The 17,239-nt window shown below is 54.5% G+C and overlaps 2 protein-coding genes across 2 annotated transcripts; both read left to right on the top strand.

The window, feature by feature from the left end:
* Window positions 1-8,657: 8,657 nt before the first annotated feature.
* Window positions 8,658-11,579, top strand: IL25 (interleukin 25). Its single transcript, XM_059680508.1, has 3 exons — window positions 8,658-8,835; window positions 9,033-9,262; window positions 10,819-11,579. The coding sequence occupies exons 1-3, from the start codon at window positions 8,827-8,829 to the stop codon at window positions 11,072-11,074; spliced, it is 495 nt and encodes a 164-aa protein (XP_059536491.1). The 5' UTR covers window positions 8,658-8,826; the 3' UTR covers window positions 11,075-11,579.
* A 602-nt stretch (window positions 11,580-12,181) lies between these two features.
* CMTM5 (CKLF like MARVEL transmembrane domain containing 5) lies at window positions 12,182-15,039 on the top strand. The gene is made up of 5 exons (XM_059680602.1): window positions 12,182-12,578; window positions 13,509-13,661; window positions 14,312-14,404; window positions 14,589-14,673; window positions 14,771-15,039. Exons 1-5 carry the CDS (start codon window positions 12,453-12,455, stop codon window positions 14,782-14,784), a joined length of 471 nt encoding a protein of 156 aa, XP_059536585.1. The 5' UTR covers window positions 12,182-12,452; the 3' UTR covers window positions 14,785-15,039.
* Window positions 15,040-17,239: the final 2,200 nt, after the last annotated feature.

Genomic DNA, 17,239 nt, shown 5'->3' on the forward strand with positions numbered 1-17,239 from the left:
CAAGCTATGTGACCTCTGACCTCAGTTCCTCATCTATAACTGACGTGGGTGAAGCGTGAATATGTGTAACGTGCCCAGCACAGTGCTCTCCCTCCATGGCTGTTCCTCTTCACCTTGGCTCTCCCTGCAACTTGTGCTTTCATGAGAGATGAAAGGGTTTTTGGCTGAGGGCAGGAGGAGCCTTTTTTCTTGCTTTATGTCTTATCCTTGCCCTCTCTTTCACAGAGGTTTAGAGTGGTTCTAACTTGTTCAGAGAGAGCTGGGGGCCCCAGGTTAGGCTGGAGAAAGCCCAGTGTGGGTGGGCAGCTAAGACCCGGGAGGCCAGCCTTGGGCAGCCAGGTAGGTCCTCGACTTTGAGGCCTGTCTTTGCTATATTCAGAGGAAGACAGGAAAGGACCACTCCACCTGGCTTCCTGGGTCCCAGTCTTCTCTCCCCTTTCTAGCAGGACCAACCAGCTAGTCTTTCTCTCATCCCAACCTAGGATTTCATTGATCTGTTCTTGTTCCTCCTGCTATTCAGAACTTCTCAGGTGCTCACGAATTCTTCTAGTTCTTCCTTTGGACTCGTCAGCATCCAGATTGCCTGGCGACTTTGGCAAGCTACATGACCTCTCGGAGCCTCTGGTTCCCTGTCTGTAATGTGGGATAATAATGGAACCGATAGCATTGGTTCGTTGTGAGGATTAAGAGAATCCCGAGAACAGTGCCTGGCCCATGATGTATAAATGTTGGATAAAAGCAACTGTTACTCTTATTTGATGCCAGCCCTGGAGAGGAGGGGGGAGCAGAATATTAAGGTCACAGTGCTGCTCTCTGCGAACTCACATCACTGAGTTCACGCTTGAATCGAGTCAGTACCTCCCCACTGAACTTGGAATAAAATCCAAATGCTCCACCACAGTACCCTATGTGATCTGGTCCCTACCCACCTCTTCCACCTCCTCGCATCCCACTCTCCCCCCAGCCTCTGTTTTTCCATTCACACTGTCTTTTCTGTTTCTCAAATATACCCAGCTGTTTCTCACCTCCAGGACTCTGCATGTCCCACTCCCTCTGCCTGGGCCATTCATCCTTCCCTGCCTTTCTAAATTAAGGCAAACCCCTGCCCCATAACTTCCTATCTCATAATTTCATTTTCTTCATAGCATTTGTTATTATCAGAAATTATCTTGTTTCCTTATTTATCATCTGTCTCCTCCTAAGGTAGAAGTTTCATGAGGCAAGGACCTTATCTGGCTTGTACTCCTCTACATTCCTACCATTTAAAATAGTGCCTAGCCTGGCTGGTGTAGCTCAGTGGTTGAGTGTCAAGCCAGGAACCAAGAGGCCACTGGTTCAATGCCTGGTCAGGGCACATGCCCGGGTTGTGGGCTCGATCCCTTGTGGGGGGTGTGCAGGAGCAGCTGATCAATGATGTTTCTCTCTCATGATGTTTCTATCTCTCTCCCTAAAAAATCATATATATATTAGAGACCCGCTGCATGAAAATTCGTGCAAGAATGGGCCTTCCTTCCCTTGGCTGCGGGCATTGCCTTTGCTCTGGCCCGGAGCTGCCTTTCCGCCTTCCCATGCTGCCCAGAGGCCCAGAGTTGCTGGGGCCGTGAGGAAGGCCTGTGTCCCACCCTCCCCCGGGGAGCTCCGCGCCTGCATATGCAAATTAACCCAACATCTTTGTTGGGTTAATTTGCATACTCACTCTTGATTGGCTGATGGGTGTCGCGAAGGTACAGTCAATTAGCATCTTTGTCTTTTATGAGTGTAGATATATATGTATATCTACATATATGAGTATACATATACACATATATATCTACACTCATAAAAGACAAAGATGCTAATTGACTGTACCTTCACGACACCCACCAGCCAATCAGAAGAGTATGCAAATTAACCCAACAGAGAAGCCATTAAATTTGAATACTGCAGGTGGGGCGGGTAGTGCCAGACACTACCAGCATGTCCGGGGACCGGGGAGGTGTGGCGGGCAGTGCCCCAGCCAGAATCCTGAGGCCTGGGCCAGGGCAGAGCCGGCAATCACACAGTGCTGGGGTTCCCCTGCCCAGGCCTAATGCCCCAGCCAGAGGTCTGAGGCCAGGGCAGGGGTGGAGCGGGCCATTGGAGTGGGCTGGGGGTCCCCTGCCCAGGCCTAATGCCCGGCCAGAAGCTTGAGGACTGGGTAGGGGCGGAGCCAGTGATCACCTGGGGCTGGGGGTCCCTTGCCTAGGCCTAACACCCCAGCCAGAGGCCTGAGGCCTGGGTAGGCGATCAGAGCGGGCTGAGGGTCCCCTGTCCAGGCCTAATGCCCTGGTCAGATGCCTAAAGCCCTGGCCAGAGGTCTTAGGCCTGGGCAGGCGATCGGAGCGGACTGGGGGTCCCCTGCCCAGGCCTAACGCTCCTCTGGCCTGGGTAGGGGCAGAGCCTGCTATTGGAGCAGGCTGGGAGGTCCCCTGCCCAGGCCTAACGCCCCAGCCAGAGGCCTGAGGTCTGGGCAGGGGCCGAGCCGGGGATCGGTGTGAACTACAGAGGAAGCACCTTTTCTGACTGCTCATTGGCTGAGCTCCCTGTATGCCACTGGTAATATTCTTAGTAACTTGGGTAATAAGAATCCAAAAAGGTGATGTAGGGTTTTTCCACCTCACTCCTGGAGAAAAAAACAAAGGTCTGCTGCTGGAGGGCTAAGAAATGTCATATACTGCCCTAGCCGGTTTGGCTCAGTAGATAATGCCTCAGCCTGCATACCACAGGGTCTGGGTTCAATTCTGATCAAGGGCATGTACCTAGGTTGCAGGCTCTTCCTTGGTTGGGGCCCAGGTCAGCGCTCATGCAGGAGGCAACCAATCAAAGTGTTCCTCTCACTTTGATGTTTCTCTCTGTCTTTCCCTTTCTCTTCCACATTCTCTAAAAATCAATGGAAACATATCCTCAGGTGAGGATAAAAAAAAAATAATGAAGAAATGTCATATCCTATGAAAGACACATCTTGAAAATGCCTAAAGAAAGTTGTCATTTTTTCACGGTGAAGGGACTACAGTCCGTGTTGATGAAAACACCTTGGTGTCTGTGGTGACTGGCAGTGGCTGCAGCAGTGGGGTGAAGGGGCTGGTGCCTTCCCCTGATCAGCCTGGTCGCCTCCCACAAAGGGAGGCCAGACTGTGGCTTAGGCCCACTCCCCAAGGGGAGCAGGGAGCAGGCCTAAGCCATCAGTAGGACATCCCCTGAGGACTCCCAGTATGTGAGAGGGGGCAGGCTGGGCTGAGGGACCACCCCCCACCAGTGAACGAATTTTGTGCACCGGGCCCCTAATATATATATTAGAAATTTGTGCACTCGGGGGGGGAGGGAGGGTCCCTCAGCCCAGCCTGTGCCCTCTCGCAGTCTGGGACCCCTCGAGAGATAACAACCTGCTGGCTTAGGCCTGCTCCCGGGTGGCAGAGGGCAGGCCCAATTCCTAGGTGCAGCCCCTGGTTGGGCTCAGAGCAGGGCTGATTGGGGAGTTGGGGCGCCACCCCCTGTCATGCACAGAGCAGGGTGGATCGGGAGGTTGCGATGCCACCCTCAGTCACGCTCAGGGTAGGGCCGATTGGGGGGTTGGGGCACCGCCCCCTGTCACACTCAAGGCAGGGTCGATGGGGAAGTTGTGACGCCACCCCCTGTCACGCACAGAGCAGGGCCCATCAGGGGGTTGAGGAGCTCCCCCCTGTCACGCACAGAGTAGGGACGATAAGGGAGTTGGGGCACCGCCCCCTGTCACACACAGAGCAGGGTGGATCAGGGAGTTGGGGTGCCGCACCCTGTCACACTCAGGGCAGGGCCGATGGGGAGGTTATGGCTCTACCCCGTCACACACAGAGCAGGGCCCGTGGGGGGGGGGGGGTGCCACACCCTGTCACACACAGAGCAGGGCCGATCAGGGGGTTGGGGAGCTCCCCCCTATTAGGCACAGAGCAGGGCTGATCAGGGGGTTGGGGCGCCTTCCCCTGTCACGAACAGAGCAGGGCGGATAGGGAGGTTGTGGCCCCGCCCCCTGTCACACACAGAGCCGCAGGATGATTAGGGGGTTTGGGCGCTGCCTCCTGTCACGCTGATCCCAGTGCCGGAGGCCTCTCGGCTCCGCTGATCCTGGTGCTGGGAGGCATATTACTCTTTTACTATATAGGGTAGAGGCCTGGTGCACGGGTGGGGGCTGGCTGGTTTGCCCTGAAGGGTGTCCTGGATCAGGGTGGGGGTCCCCACTGGGGTGCCTGGCCAGCCTGGATGAGGGGATGATGGCTGTTTGCAGCTGGTCACACACCCTTCAGGGTGGGGGTCCCCACTGGGGTGCCTGGCCAGTCTGGGTGAGGGGTTGAGGGCTGTTTTCAGGATCGCGGGCGACTGAAGCTCCCAATCGCTCCTTTCTTTCTTTCTTTCTTTCTTTCTTTCTTTCTTTCTTTCTTTCTTTCTTTCTTTCTTTCTTTCTTTCTTTCTTTCTTTTTTTTTATTCTGGGCCAGCTTTAGCTCTGAGGCTTGGCTCCAGCTCTTAGGCCTCGGCTGCTGAAAGCAGGTATCTGGTTTATTTGGGTTCTATAATCGAAACACTGTTTCAACTCCAGCTCTGAGATCCCGGCTGGCTGAAAGCAGGTTTCTGGGGTTTTGGTTAGCTTCTATATTTGTAACAATGTTTCAAACTGCAAGCTCAGAGGCCGGCAGTGGCAGGCGGGGAACGTTGGAGTCCTCCGTCACTGAAGCAAGCAAGCCTCATGTTAGTTTCAAGCTGCCTGGCTGCCGGCCGCCATCTTGGCTGGCAGTTAATTTGCATATCGCCCTGATTAGCCAATGGGAAGGGTAGCGGACATACGGCTAATTACCATGTTTCTCTTTTATTAGATAGGATGTGTGTGTGTGTGTGTGTGTGTGTGTGTGTGTGTGTGTGTGTGTGGTGCCTGGCAGGTGGCTCAGTGGTTGAGCATCAACCCATGAACCAATAGGTCATGGTTCAGGTCAGGGCACATGCCTGGGTTTTGGGCTTGACTCCCAGTAGGGGGCATGCGGGAGGCAGCCAATCAATGATTCTTTCTCCTCATAGGGGTTTCTATCTCTCTCTCCCTCTCCCTTTCTTTCTCTGAAATCAATAAAAACATGGAATGTTTCTTAAAAAATAAATAGTGCCTGGTGTAAAGTAGGTGCTCAATATGTATTTGGTGAATGGGGAGACACCAGCACCCAGCTGGAGAGGGAGTTGTGGGGCTTCTTGTCCTGTGCACTCTGATTCTCTGTGTGTCTCCAAGCCCAGATGGAGTTTTCTCTGAAGGCAGGCTCCTGAGCCTAAACATCTTTGTAACTAAAGGTGACACGACAAATAATTAGCAACTAGTACCGTTATCGCCTACCAAGCAGTACAGGCAGCAGTGTTCTGGAGGCCTTATTTGAGCCAGGCCTTTAGTTGCAGGACCACAGGGAGGTTGTGATAGTGGGATGCCCGGAGCTGAGGAGATCATCTATTTACCAGCAGGAGCAGAGGTATCTCAGCATTTTAAACACCAGTGCCCCTGCTTCACATCAGGTGAGTGCAGATGAGCTATTTCAGAAGCTGAGGTCCAGAACAGCCAAGCTGGTTGGCACTTTTGTGGCCATCCAGGTCAAAACCTCCTACCTCACCCCCACCACACTTCTCCAAATGAGAAAGGACCAGAGGGGGCCTAAGGTCAAGAGCTGATCAGAGGCAGGGTCCGGACATCAAACTAGCAGGTGAGGATTTGAATTTCTTTCTGAGAAAGGGCAGGGCAGCCGTATTCTAGCTTTCTGCAAGCCCCTGGAGCCTTTCCTGGCCAAGGGAGGGGTGTATTCCATCCATCACACCTTCCCTGCCTTTCCTGCTAGGGACTGATCTCTCTTTCCGGAGCACAGGGGCGGATCTCCAGGTCAGGCCCAGGCAGGTGAAGCCACACTGGGAGGCACCCTTGATGTCAGGTGCTGGGTGAACTTTTCTTTGCTCCCACCTTCAACATTCTCCCCGTTGCCACACCCGTCTTCCCACACCTCCAAGGATTCCCTGGAAGCTGAAGTGACTCAGGGATTCCAAAACTAGTCACCCCAGGAGGGAACCCTCTGGAAAATGTTTCTCATGTCAGGGAGTCACCCTAAGGAGTCCCACAGAGATGTTACTGAGATAAGGACGGAGGCTGAACAAACAGGGGTGGGTGGGGTGGGGAGGGGAGGAGAGGGGTGGCGCAGAGCACACGCTCTCTGTCAGGCCTGAGCATCCCTGGAGGAGACTGTGTGGGTGGAGGGACCTGGTCTCTGCCTTTCAGGGGTTTCCTCAGAGGAAGTCCCGCTATGGAGGCAGGGGGCACCCCAAAGGTCTCTCCTGAAGGTCAATGGCCTGGGCAACCACTGTGGGTTTTTTGCAGCATCAGCAAGTAATAAGTAGCTAGAATCACTTCCTGGACTGGGGTGGGGGTGGGGTGGGCAAGGTCAGGAGATCTGGGCCAATGTCAGGCTCTGAGGCTCTGATTGGCTTTGGGGAGACCCCTAAGGATTCAGGTCTTCTGGAAGAGCACCGCCCTCTCAGAGCCTTTTCTGGGGTTGGAGGCTGCTCAGGAGCACCCAGGCTGGGGAGGAGGAGTGGGAGCAGTGGGTCCCAGCCCGCGGAGCTGAATGCCTGAGTGGGCAGGAAGGCCCTGTGACCTTGGGCAGGTGCAGGTGAGTCCCGTTCCAGCCCAAGCCCAGGTGAGCCGGAAAGCACGTACTGAATGGACTTCCCTTCCCTTTGCAACCAATAAGGGCAGCACAGGGTGGCACCTCCATGCCAGGATCTTAGATTTGGAGTTGGTCAGGGCTGGAGTGGAAAACCAGCCTCGCCCCTTCCTGAGTGACCTTGAGGAGGTTACTCAATTTCTTTGGGTCTCAGTTTCATCATCTTAATATGAGATAATAGGGATAATAGTTTTCACCCCATGGTTTTATTGGAAGGTAAAATGAGCTGATGCACCTACAGGCCTTGGCACCATCCTGGCACATGACCCACAGGACTGAGAGGCCAGCAGAGCGCGCAGTGAGAGTGCCTGGGAGCACAGGGGCGAAGAGGGGCAGTGGGAGCATGGTGATGCCCCCCTTACTAGCGCTCTCCTCAAAAGCCGCCACCTGTTTCCTCTGAGCCCTGTGCCACCCTTAGTTCCAGGACCTTCACCACAGCAGCTTCCCACAATCCTCCAGGATGCCCCCTGACCTCATTACTGCTATGCTTTGGGGCTGCTTTGCCCCAAAGCAGCGATTTTCAACTCGTGTGCCTCACGAATATTCAAACAGGCAATATCTGGCTGGTCAAATAGAAAAATGACCACAGGCAACACAACAATAACTGTTGGGTGTGAATGAATCAAAATTATACCAATTACTTTTGTCAGGTTGGCAAAAGATAGGATATATTTTTGGTGTGCCGCAGAATGTTGGTAATTGGTTTATGTGTGCTATGCGACGAAAAAGGCTAAAAACCGCTGCCCTACAGCATTCGAAGGATTCCTCCTCACTCTACAGTTAAAATTATTCCTGGTTCTGTTTACTTCCGGTGTCCTGGGTTACGAGACGAGTACTTTCTAAGGGAAAGCACATGCAAATCAGGGATCATCATGCTAGAGACCATGTCAACACACGGTGTGTAGGCGTGTGTGTATGGGGGGGTGTCATGGAGGATGTTTGAGGGGGGCCAATGGGCAAGGATGAAGAGACAAGGCATGGAGGGAGTGGGCATGGCCTGCTCAGTGCCTCTCAGGCTGGATGGTCCCTGGCTGACCTGTGTCTTTGGGGTCAGGCCCAGCTTGAGCCATTGTGAAGCACACAATCTCGCCTTTCCCCCGCCCCTGCCCCAGCTGACAGTGGCCCATGCAACTGGGGGCTCTAAGGCTGGGTCATGGCCTAAGAGCAGCAGCTACCCCTACAATGACCTTGTTCCAATGGCCTTGTGATTGGGGTGGGGAAGGCTGGTTCCTGGAACTGGGGGCCACCTGTTGGGTCTGAGGTGGGGGAGTTACCAGGCCCCTCCTCTTCTTGGCTTTACTTTCTCATTTGTGCAATGGGAACAGTCACCCACAGCTTCTTCCATCAGACCCTGCGCATCCAGCCGACAAACTGATGGGATGGGGGCCTTTTTGGCAGTCCTGTGGGATCAGGGAAAGGGTGGGGGGTCGGGGGCAATGGGGTTTGTGCAGCCTCCAGAGCAGGTAATGGATGATGGGGAGAAGTCATAGATGATGGGGGTTGTAGAAGTTGAGGTCATTGAAGATGAGGAAGGGGCCAGAGAACAGAAGGGTTGATGGTCACAGGAGATAGAGTGGAAATTTCACTAAGGTGGTTGATCAGGGGGACTTCTAGAAAGAAAGGGAATGATGGAGATAAGACCCAAGTGGGAGCAGCAGAGACCATGGAAATGAGGCTTCTTTAAGAGAGGCCAGAAAATGTTCCCTAATTTTGGCTACCAAGCCAATCAGGGAAATTCCCATAATGCCAGTTTTCAAAGTCTCAGAATTGCAGAATACTATTGCTTTGACCTCATACAAAGAAGAAAATTTACCCAATAGGTTTCCAGGCTTACAATGATGTTCATCACAACTTCCATGAGTAGAACATTTTAAGCAGCTCTGGAAACACTGTCTGGTTTTCTTTGGTTTTGTTTTGTTTTTTAATCTCAGGTCACTCCCTCCAAAAGGTAGTGGAAATAAATTTGAATAAACAAAACAGGTTTGCTGAAAATAAAACCAGGACTCTCAACTGCTCCAGCCAGCCTGCCTCCACAGGGCCCTGCCTATCAGCCTGTACAGCACTGCGCCGGGCGAGCAGCATCTGGCAGCCGGCATGAACCAGGTGAGTGTGCGGAGGCTCAGTGGGGAGGGTGCCAAGTAGGAAAGCCGCAGGATGTTGCTGTGTGTGGAGGGAGGCTGGGCTCCAAGGTTGGGGGCTGAGGGGTCAGGTGAAGCTAGAATCCAGGACCTTAGGGAACAGCTGGGAGAGCGGAACCCAGACTAGATTGGAGCAGTTCTCTCACTGGCCTTTTCCTACAGGTGGTTGCCTTCTTAGCAATAGTCATGGGAACACACACCCTCAGTATTCGGCCTCAGAAGGACTGCATCCACTGGCCCCGCTGCTTCTCCATCAAAGAACAGGACTCCACTGAAGAGCTGAACACGGTGCTCACACCTCCCCCAGAGATTGAGAGCCACCACCCAGTATCCTGCAGGGCCAGCGAAGACGGACCCCTCAACCACAGGTCCATCTCTCCCTGGAGATATGTGTGAGTCCGCTGTCCCCTCCCGCATGCTTGCATGTGTTCCAGGCAGGGTGTGTCTGAGGGGCCAAGGGCGTTGTACCCAGTTCCAACCTACCTGCTACTTTTTATCTCAGAGGCCATAAAGGTTTGGGGGTTAGACAAAGCTTAGTCTGGGTCCTAGCTCTGACTCTTATTGGGCGACCTTGGGCCAATTACTCAAGGTTTGAAAGCTCAGGTTTTTTTCATCTGTAAAATAAGATAATACTGCATAAGTCTATGTGCAGATTGCATGAAATAATATATGTAAAACCTATATTTAGTACGTAAAATATTGGTTCTCTCCTTTACTCCTGTTCCTCCTCCACCTCTACACTGGTCACGCTTTTCTAACTAGAATATCAGGGAATCTTAGTATGATACAGACGCGAAGCATCCCAATAGCAAGTCTAGGCTGGCTTAACCTTAGCGTTGGGGATGGAAAGAGAAGTTCAGTGGGTAGGGAGACGGTTGGCTCTGATTGAGACTGGACCCAGGGTGGAGTCTCCTGGTCACCATGCTTTGAAGTGGTGGTCTCAGGAGGTTGGCCGGGCCCCGGGAAAGCTGCGGGTCAGTTGGCTAACTTGGCTGGGGTCCAGACCTGTCGTTGGGAGGCTGTGAGCCCCTGGAAACCACTCAGGTGGCCTTTCCCAAAGTGGCTTCTTTGCAACACTCCTCCCACAAGCTGCTCCTCAGAAAAAAAGTGATGATGTCAAGCAAGTGTGGGTAAAGCTACTTTAGCCCTGCCCTGCTTGGAGACTCAGTGTGCTCAGCACATTAAAGTCTGAGAGGAGTCTGCAGAAAAGAAACCATTAATCTCACCTGGCCACCCTTCTCTTGCAAGGAACTTAACAGGGAACTCGCTTTGGAAAATGCAGTGCTAGCTGAGCCCCAGCTTCTGCGGGCTTCTGCGTGGAGAACGGTCTTACAACCTAGCAGCTATTTCCTAGGCTTCTGGAATCCCAGGCCTGTGGAACTCCTACTTTTCACCTGTTTGGACCACAAGATCCTTTCAGAATAAATAAATGAGTCTCACCGTGCCCTCTAACATGTGCTTATAATATGTGCACAGTGTCCGGAGGAAGTGCAGGAAATGGTTGACAGTGGCGCCCTCTGGGGAGTGGGACTGGTGGGGAGATAAGACTATTATCATATATATATATGACTAATAGTCTTCTATCTATTAAATATATGTATATTAAATTAAGAACAGTTTTTACTTTTATAATTAAAAACATCCTAAAATGTAATAACAGTTACAAAGAGAAACCTCATGCCAGAGTCCAGTGTGTACATCAGATGAAAGTGGAGCTGGTCTGGTGGCTGGTTGGAAAGCCACGCTTCCATCCTGACCCTCACGCTGGGGAGGAGGGGGTGATTTGTTCAAAGTCACCCGGCACGTGGGTGCCAGAGCTAGGGCAAGAAGCCAGGCCTCCCAACCACACCATTTCCTTCCTCTGACATTTCCACCCACACTGGGCCCAGGCCCTGTCTGCTCAGCCAGCTTCCCTCCAAGGCCTGACTGACACATGCCATCCCTACAGGTTGGACAGGGACTTGAACCGGCTCCCTCAGGACCTGTATCACGCCCGTTGCCTGTGTCCACACTGCGTCAGCCTACAGACAGGCTCCCACATGGACCCCCTGGGCAACTCGGAGCTCCTCTACCACAACCAGACCGTCTTCTACCGCCGGCGGTGCCCCGGAGAGCAGGGTGCTCATGATGGCTACTGCCTGGAGCGCAGGCTCTACCGTGTCTCCTTTGCTTGCGTGTGTGTGCGGCCCCGTGTGATGGCCTAGTCATGCTGCCCAGGGCTGGCCTCCGGTCGGAACACTGGAGCTGGGCGGACAAGCATGTGCCAGGGTGAGCCAGGACGCCCCAGTGCTCAGCCCCCCCAAAGCATCATCTGGAGCAATAGGATCGTGGGACAGGATAGGGACCTTAGAGGAAACACACTTTGCACTTTTTGGAGTGGATGGGAAGTGCAGGTGAAGCGAAGGGGGCAGCAGCTGCTGTGGCTGCTGGAACTGGCATCCTGATTTCCTCCCATCAAGCCCTGTGCATTCCAGGAGGCCACCGCCTGGCTCTTCCTTCCCTCCCCTCCCCAGCTGCCCTCGTGAAGCACAGGCACTTTCTTGATATTTTCCCTCCTGCCAACAAAGAACCCCTCATTTCATTCATTTGTCCGTTCCTTCTTTCGTTCGTTCGTTCATTCATTCATTCATTCATTCATTCATTCATTCATTCATTCAACACTCTGAGCATACTAGTCTCCTGACATGGGTGACTCTGAGGATGAGGCTGTTATTGAGCATGGAGAGACTTATCCAAATAAATACTCTGTATTGAAAAGTGGCTTAATTTGTCTTCGGCATCCTGGTGCCTGAGCATCTTGTGGCACCAGCCCAGTCCCTTGTCTTCCCCATGGTCAGCCCTCACCTACCGCTCTCTCCAGAGTTTCCGCTGTGGCCTCCCATGCCTCTCCTTCTCTGGCTCCCTGGTCCACCCCTGAACACCGGGATGGGGGTCAGGCCACCCGCCTGGCATGCTGGAGAGACAGAGGCCCATTGAGGCACTGCAGCAAGAACACAGCACCCCCTTGTCCCCCCAACAATCTGCTTTTGTCCTTCATCTTGGCTGCTACAGCTGGGTCCTGGGGGTGCTGCCTGGCCGGGCTCCAGCTCCCACCCTCCCTAAAAGGAAAAGGGAGAAAAGATGGGCCAAGGAAAAGGGTTAAGGTTAGGGGAGGGGACACAAACTTCTTCAGGCTTAGGTCCTTGGGGGTTCCTAGTCCAGCCTGTTTCTTGGCTCCACTCCCAACTCCTCCCGGTCTCCACAGACCTCCTCCTCTTCACCCGCGCTCCTCCCTTCTCCAAGTCCGGGGAGGGTTGGCCACTCCTCTACAGCCTCTCCCCTCCCCTCCCCACCCTTGTGGGGGCTGGTGCAGGCACCAGCAGGGCCACTCTGGGCAGCTGGGCGAAGGCCCATGTGGGCAGGCCTCCCCAGCTACAGCGGCTGCCTCCTCCCAGGACCCCACAGCAGGCCTGCGCGCTTCACTTTCAGGTTTCTCAAGTGCCTTCCTTCTCTTGTCTGCTTCCCCATCTGCCAGGTTTCCATCTTCCTGTTTCCCTTCCTGGGCTGCTGGCAGTGAGGGGCTGTGCCTGGTGGCCCCTGGAGATGCTCAGTGCTCTGGATCGCCGGGACCGGGCCCCTGAAGAGGGGGCAGCTGCAGGGCTCCAGGGTTTCGCTGTGGACAAGACCTTCCTCTCCTCCCTCAAAGGCATCCTGCTGGAAACTGAGCTGGTAACAGCAGCCACCCCAACCTGGCACCTCCATGCCTCCTAGCCCTGGTCCCCCTGCCCCGCCCACCGCCCTCCTTCCCAGGCTTTCTGGGCACCCCTCTACCCCCGGCTGCCCCTCCTTCATCTTCTCCCTGCCTGCCTGCGGCCTCTCTTCTGGAGGCAGTTACAGCCGGTTTCAGCCGTGGCAGGCGGATTGAAGGTAGACAGGACAGCTTTCTGGGACATCGAGGGAGTGCAAGACACAGGGACAGGGTGGGGGTAGCACCAGCCTGTCTTTCCCGGGCTCTAAGATGGCCACTTCCTGGCATGTCCAAGAAGCCCAACTATCGAAAAGGGCAGACTGCCTGCAGCCCCGTTGTACTGTTGTCTGCTCCTCATGAGCATCTGTTCCCAGGAAAGGATCTTCCTGTAGTCACTCAGAAAGCCTTCGTGTAAAGGCGAGTCTTCTGCGCAGGTGCCCCTGACAGTGCCAGAGCCGACCGGGCCCCAGAATCCACTGCGGGGCATTTTGTCTTCTAACCCTTGTCTCTTGCCTTGGCTCTGGGCCTTGTTGGAGGAGTTTGAAGCATCGGGAGTGGGGAAAGGGTTATGGGGCACGGGCTGCTTCCTGGGGCAGAGGATGCCAGGGGCTGCGGTTGTGCTGTGTTCTGTGCCCCAGCAGGACACCAAGCTGCCCGGGCTACTGGGATGGGCAGGGGCAGGTGGAGGCTGGTCATCCCCAAATTAAAAGATTCCCCCCGGGCTGGCAGAGGTGGGAGGCTGGAGACTGTCCCTGGGCAAAAGCCCTGGAAGTGGTTCCGGCCACCAGGGGTGGGGAGACCTTGAAGGACAGTGGTGGAGCCAGCCTGGGGGTACCCTTGAGGAGGAGAAGGTCAAGGCCAGGCCCTGCCTGTGTCCCCTTCCTGGCAAGTCCACACACTTGGTCCCGCAGGCCCTGACCTTCATCATCTTCATCTGCTTCACGGCCTCCATCTCCGCCTACATGGCCGCCGCACTGCTCGAGTTCTTCATCACCCTCGCCTTCCTCTTCCTCTACGCCACCCAGTACTACCAGCGCTTCGACCGGCTGAACTGGCCCTGCCTGGTGAGGGACCCCTCTTCCCCGCCCTCTCCAGCCTCTCCCCTTTTCCTGGGTCCCTCAACCAGACAGGGCTTTGCCCCAAGCTGTGCCCTGTACTCAAAAACTGCTTAGACCACACTGATTCCCAGCTGCCAGGTCACTGACAGTGCGGACACACATCCTTTAAAAACTTTTTTTAGTTGATTTTTTAGAAAGAGAGGAAGAGAGAGGGGAGAGACAAACATCCATGTGAGAGAGAAACATCCATCAGTTGCCTCCCGTATGTGCTCGACCAGGGATCGATGCTTTAGGATACAGGAAGACACTGCAACCAGCTGAGCCACACCGGCCAGGGCAGGACACACGCCCTTTAGTTCTGCTCTCCCACTCATCAAAGGCCCAGTCCCAGCCCCAGCCCTGCCCCTTGGCCTCAGCTGCTGAGCCTGGGTCAGCTGCAGCCCAGGCCCCTGGCTTTCTGTCCTGGTCACTCTGCATTCCTTCCCTGGAGAGCACGTGAGCTCCCTCCCTCTTTTCTCTTAAGTGCTACATGTAGTCCAGGGGTGTCTTACGCAGGAATTCAGTGCTCGAGGGCCAAGTGCTGACTAGCCTGGAAAAGTTCAGGGGGATGCCCCTGCTCTCTGACTTCCCTTTGACCTGGAACCTCGACCCCCCAGGACTTCCTCCGCTGTGTCAGTGCCATCATCATCTTCCTGGTGGTCTCCTTTGCAGCTGTGACCTCCCGGGATGGAGCGGCCATTGCTGCTTTTGTGAGTCCAGACCCCCAGAGCTCTCCAGTTCCCCAAGGACCTCTAGCTGGTGCTACTCACTTCCTGTGCCCCTGCCCCCAAACCAGTGCCTGAGGCTCTGACCCACACTTTGCCCCCACCCACCCACTCTCTCTCCCTAATACTGGATGGGCTTTGTGGTGCCATCCACACTCCTGCTCCACAGGTTTTCGGCATCCTCCTGGTTTCTGTCTTTGCCTACGATGCCTTCAAGATCTACCGGACTGAGATCGTGCCCAGGGCTACTCAGGGTGAGTGCCTGAGCTCTGGGAGAGGAGGCGCCCTTCACCCCCTGCCCCAGTGGCCCCAGCCTTACACGCCCTTTCCTGCCTGGCTCCATCTTCACAGGGGACCAGCAGTGACCCAGGACTACAGCCGGAGCAAGGGGACAGTGGAGCTCAGGCACATCTCTCTTGGATTCACTAGCTCCCTAGCCCACTGTCCCCACCCCAGATCGACAGAGATGGAGACTGGCCTGAGAAGTCACGTGGACCTGTTTGTGGGCCTGGTGCTCTAAGATCCAACTCCTGAGGAAGCTGGGCTGAAGAGGGGTATTATGGAGAGAGGCGTGGGTAGGAGGAAGCTGGTCATTTCCAAATTAAAAGATTCAAATCCTACTGGCCAGTCTTTTTCTTCCCCAGAAGTTAGACATATCAGGAATCCAGGGAATGATCATGGAAATGCTGCCTGGATGGTCCCTTCTCTGCGACTTGTTCTCAGCACTGAGGAAGTGGAGCGCTAGACTGAAGATGCTGAAGGCATCCTTCAACACAGACTTCCATTCCACAGCTCTCTGCGTGCACGGGCACTTTGTGGTGTGCCTGGTGGCTGGGCACCTGGAGTTCTGTGAGTAGGAACAGCCTTCCAGGTGTGAGTGAGTGCCCACCTGCCACTCCTGTGTACACAGATTTGTTAGCGGGTTTGAAAGTTGTTTGCCTGGAGTGTGTTAGAGCTCCCCCTCGTGGTGTGGGGAGGACTTGGCCTGCAGGCGCAGGGGAGAGGTCAGCCTGTGGCTTCAGATGGCGGCCAGCCAAAGTTCCCAAAAGACAGTCACTGGAAGAGGCGTTGAATATCAGCTCTCATTCCGCTGAAGAGAAAGCAGGCCTGGTTAGGGGACGTGACATCCTTATTTGTGACTTAGCTGGGACTAGAGCCCAGTGCTCCTAACACCTCAACTGGTGTTTGGTTACTGTACAGAGCCCCCTCACTCGTTTACCTCAGAAAACACGGTCCAACCTCGCTTCCAGCTCCCGCCACCAGTGGGTCCACCTTCCCAGCTTGCCAGCACCCAGTAACTATTTCCTGAGCATCTTCTGTGTGCAAGATCCCTGTGCGGGGCCCCAGGGCCTCAGAGGTGACAGGTGGGCCTGTCCTTCAAGACTGGGGAGAAGGCAGGCTGATGAAAGGTGGCCATGACTCCCCTCGGTGAATGCTCTGGGAGAGCTCTGCTCAGAGGGAGTTCGGAGCAGGCACTGCCACAGCCCGGATAGCCCTGTGCAGCCAGGCTCTCCCCAGCCCACAGAACCCAGTGTGGCCTAGCTCAGCAGCTCATCCAAGCTGACTTGCTATCTCCATTCTCTAATGCTTGTTTGCCCCTATCCTGAAATGCCTTCCTTCTTCTGGGGTGGTCCTTCTAGATGCAGGCCCTTAAGCCCTGCCTGGGACTTAAGTCTACCCTGGACTCTGGTAGAGGTGCTCTGCTCCCCTTGGTAATAACCACAGGTCTCTTGATCTGACTTCTCTGGCCTCCTGCTTCTTGTGCCATTTTGGTGTGTAGCCCAGTGGTCGGCAAACCGCGGCTCACGAGCCACATGCGGCTCTTTGGCCCCTTGAGTGTGGCTCTTCCACAAAATACCACGTGCGGGCGTGCATGTACAGTGCGATTGAAACTTCGTAGCCCATGTGCAGAAGTCGGTTTTTGGCCTGGGCGAGTCTATTTTGAAGAAGTGGCGTTAGAAGAAGTGGGGGGTGTCGGTCGGTGGGGTGACGGGAGACACGGCGCGGGGGAGGTACATTGTTTGGAGGTACGTTCGCTGAGGTCGACCCTTCCAACTCTCCCATCCACACGCATCTATCTGAAACAAGTATATAAGACGCGTGTGGGTGGGAGAGTTGGAAGGGGTTGACCTCAGTGAACGTACCTCAGTCAGATTGAGGACATTTTTAGCAAAGGCCAGCTTAGGAGTACCCTAATTAAGTTAATAACAATGTACCTACTATATAGTTTAAGTTTAAAAACTTTGGCTCTCAAAAGAAATTTCAATCGTTGTACTGTTGATATTTGGCTCTGTTGACTAATGAGTTTGCCGACCACTGTCTTAGCCTCATGCTCTTGGCTCCTCAGCAGAGCTGGAACCAACCTTTTTGTGTTTCTCTGGTCTCTGCTCCCTGTTCTCGAGGCTTTATGCTTCTCCCATTCTGAAGACTGGTGGCCGGCCTTGGTGGGGTGGGGCCAAGGCCTCAGAGGAGAGCTAGAAGGGCTTAGCCAGGGCCATTCAGGAGATGAGTTGCCAGGTGAGGGGGTCAGAAGGTGCTCAGGAGAGTTTGGCTGTAAGCCCAGCACGGGGCAGGGATCTGCGTGGAGCAGAATGAGGTCAGGACCAGCCCTGTTTCCTGAGCAGCCATATGACCCAGACCAGACAGTCCCTAGTGGGAGCTCAGAGAGAGCGCAGATGCCATTTTGGTGTGTACCTCCATGTGCATCGTGCTCATCTGTGTCTGTGTGACAAGTAGAGATGAGACAGTGCTCAGGCTCGATCCATAGTGGTTTGGACTCTGTCTGGTGGCCCCAGAGCCTCAGGCTGCCCTCATGATGAA

This window comes from Myotis daubentonii, chromosome 1 (assembly GCF_963259705.1).
Source record: "Myotis daubentonii chromosome 1, mMyoDau2.1, whole genome shotgun sequence".
In the NCBI taxonomy this organism is placed as follows: domain Eukaryota; kingdom Metazoa; phylum Chordata; class Mammalia; order Chiroptera; family Vespertilionidae; genus Myotis; species Myotis daubentonii.

Bases quoted from the DNA above. Each gene is read 5' to 3' on its own strand.
- IL25 (XM_059680508.1), top strand. The intron at 9,263-10,818 runs GTGAGTCCGCTG...CCATCCCTACAG, and splicing joins ATCTCTCCCTGGAGATATGT to GTTGGACAGGGACTTGAACC.
- CMTM5 (XM_059680602.1), top strand. From the start codon at position 12,453: ATGCTCAGTGCTCTGGATCGCCGGGACCGGGCCCCTGAAGAGGGGGCA. The intron at 12,579-13,508 runs GTAACAGCAGCC...TTGGTCCCGCAG, and splicing joins TCCTGCTGGAAACTGAGCTG to GCCCTGACCTTCATCATCTT. The intron at 13,662-14,311 runs GTGAGGGACCCC...TCGACCCCCCAG, and splicing joins GGCTGAACTGGCCCTGCCTG to GACTTCCTCCGCTGTGTCAG.